Raw genomic sequence first — 1243 nt, 5'->3', positions numbered from 1 at the left:
TGATGTGTGATTTATAATCAGCTCAGAGAGTTTATTATGTAACACTAGAAGTCTTTACTCGACGCATATCATCACATAAATATATCTTCAATCAGTTTCAATCCAAAAGTAGATGAAAATATTTTACAGGATTTCCTTAAAACGATGAAAATCAAAGCTGACTGAAGTATTGTTTCCATCCACTGAGTTAGAATATTAGTACAACTATGAAGAGTTAAAGCACCACAGAAGAAGAAGAGCGTGTGATTAAAGGGGTTAGTTTGATGTATTAATGTATTGATGTATAGATGTATTAATACATGACGTTACAGCTGAGCTCAGCAGGAGGAGCACGCGGCTGATTGGTGATCGTGTTCGTCAATAACAGGTCATCGCATCATGTCGGCTCATTAGCTCTGTTTGCTTTACTGAGTGCTGAAACCGACCAATCAGGAGTAATCAGGAGTAAACACACACACACACTCTAGAATGTAATGACCCCACAACATCAGTAATACAAACACACACACACACACACACACACACACTCAGAGGGGGCGTGTCCAGGTGGAGGTGGTGAAGGAGTATAAATGAGGAGGAGTTCCTCTGTTCCTCCTCACACCAACCAGCTCCCAGCTGACCTGCTACTGCTGCTCCTCTTCATTGTCTCCTCCTCCTCCAGGTGAGATGTTGCTCCTCTATCTCCTCCATCTCCTCCTCTATCTCCTCCTCTATCTCCTCCATCAATCCGTCTTGTTGTATTTTTCTATATTACGGATTAATAATTATAATAAATGAATATATTTCCAGATGAACGCGCTCCTGGTTGAGTTTACTGTAGATGAAGTGAGGAACATCTTGTCTGTCTTTACTTCCTAGTCCTCCTCCATGATGGCGTCTCTGTGGTTCCAGTCCGTGTCCCTGCTGGTCTTACTGGTCTGGTCGTGTCCCGGGTCTCAGGCGGCCGTTGGTCCTCAGCACCTGTGTGGGTCTCACCTGGTGGACGCTCTGTACATGGTCTGTGGAGAGAGAGGCTTCTTCTACGACCCCAAGAGAGATGTGGACCCTCTGATGGGTGAGACCAGGACCCAGAGCCTCTATAGTACTTCATATAGTACTACAGTACAAATACTGTGATACTAGTACTGTAATACTACTAAAAGTCTCAGTTTTAATCTGAACTGCTTTGAAAACTAAAGACGAAGTTTTTACAGTAAAGGTACTAATACCACACTGTGATACTACTGTGTTACAGTAAAGGTAC

At 43.1% G+C, this 1243-nt stretch overlaps 1 protein-coding gene across 1 annotated transcript in view; it reads left to right on the top strand.

Moving 5' to 3' along the window:
* The first annotated feature begins 610 nt into the window (after positions 1 to 610).
* The window catches only part of ins (preproinsulin), a 1112-nt gene continuing 479 nt past the window's right edge, over positions 611 to 1243 (top strand). The window contains exons 1-2 of the mRNA XM_031840678.1: positions 611 to 661; positions 859 to 1054. Of these exons, the coding sequence (XP_031696538.1) occupies positions 868 to 1054 (187 nt within the window). The 5' untranslated portion in view covers positions 611 to 661; positions 859 to 867. The remainder of the gene's footprint in view (positions 662 to 858; positions 1055 to 1243) is intronic.

The sequence above is a fragment of the Anarrhichthys ocellatus genome, unplaced genomic scaffold, assembly GCF_004355925.1.
Source record: "Anarrhichthys ocellatus isolate YVR2014 unplaced genomic scaffold, GSC_Weel_1.0 scaffold3127, whole genome shotgun sequence".
In the NCBI taxonomy this organism is placed as follows: domain Eukaryota; kingdom Metazoa; phylum Chordata; class Actinopteri; order Perciformes; family Anarhichadidae; genus Anarrhichthys; species Anarrhichthys ocellatus.
The sequence above is the reverse complement of the archived record's forward strand: the minus strand, read 5'-3'. Positions and strand labels throughout refer to the sequence as shown.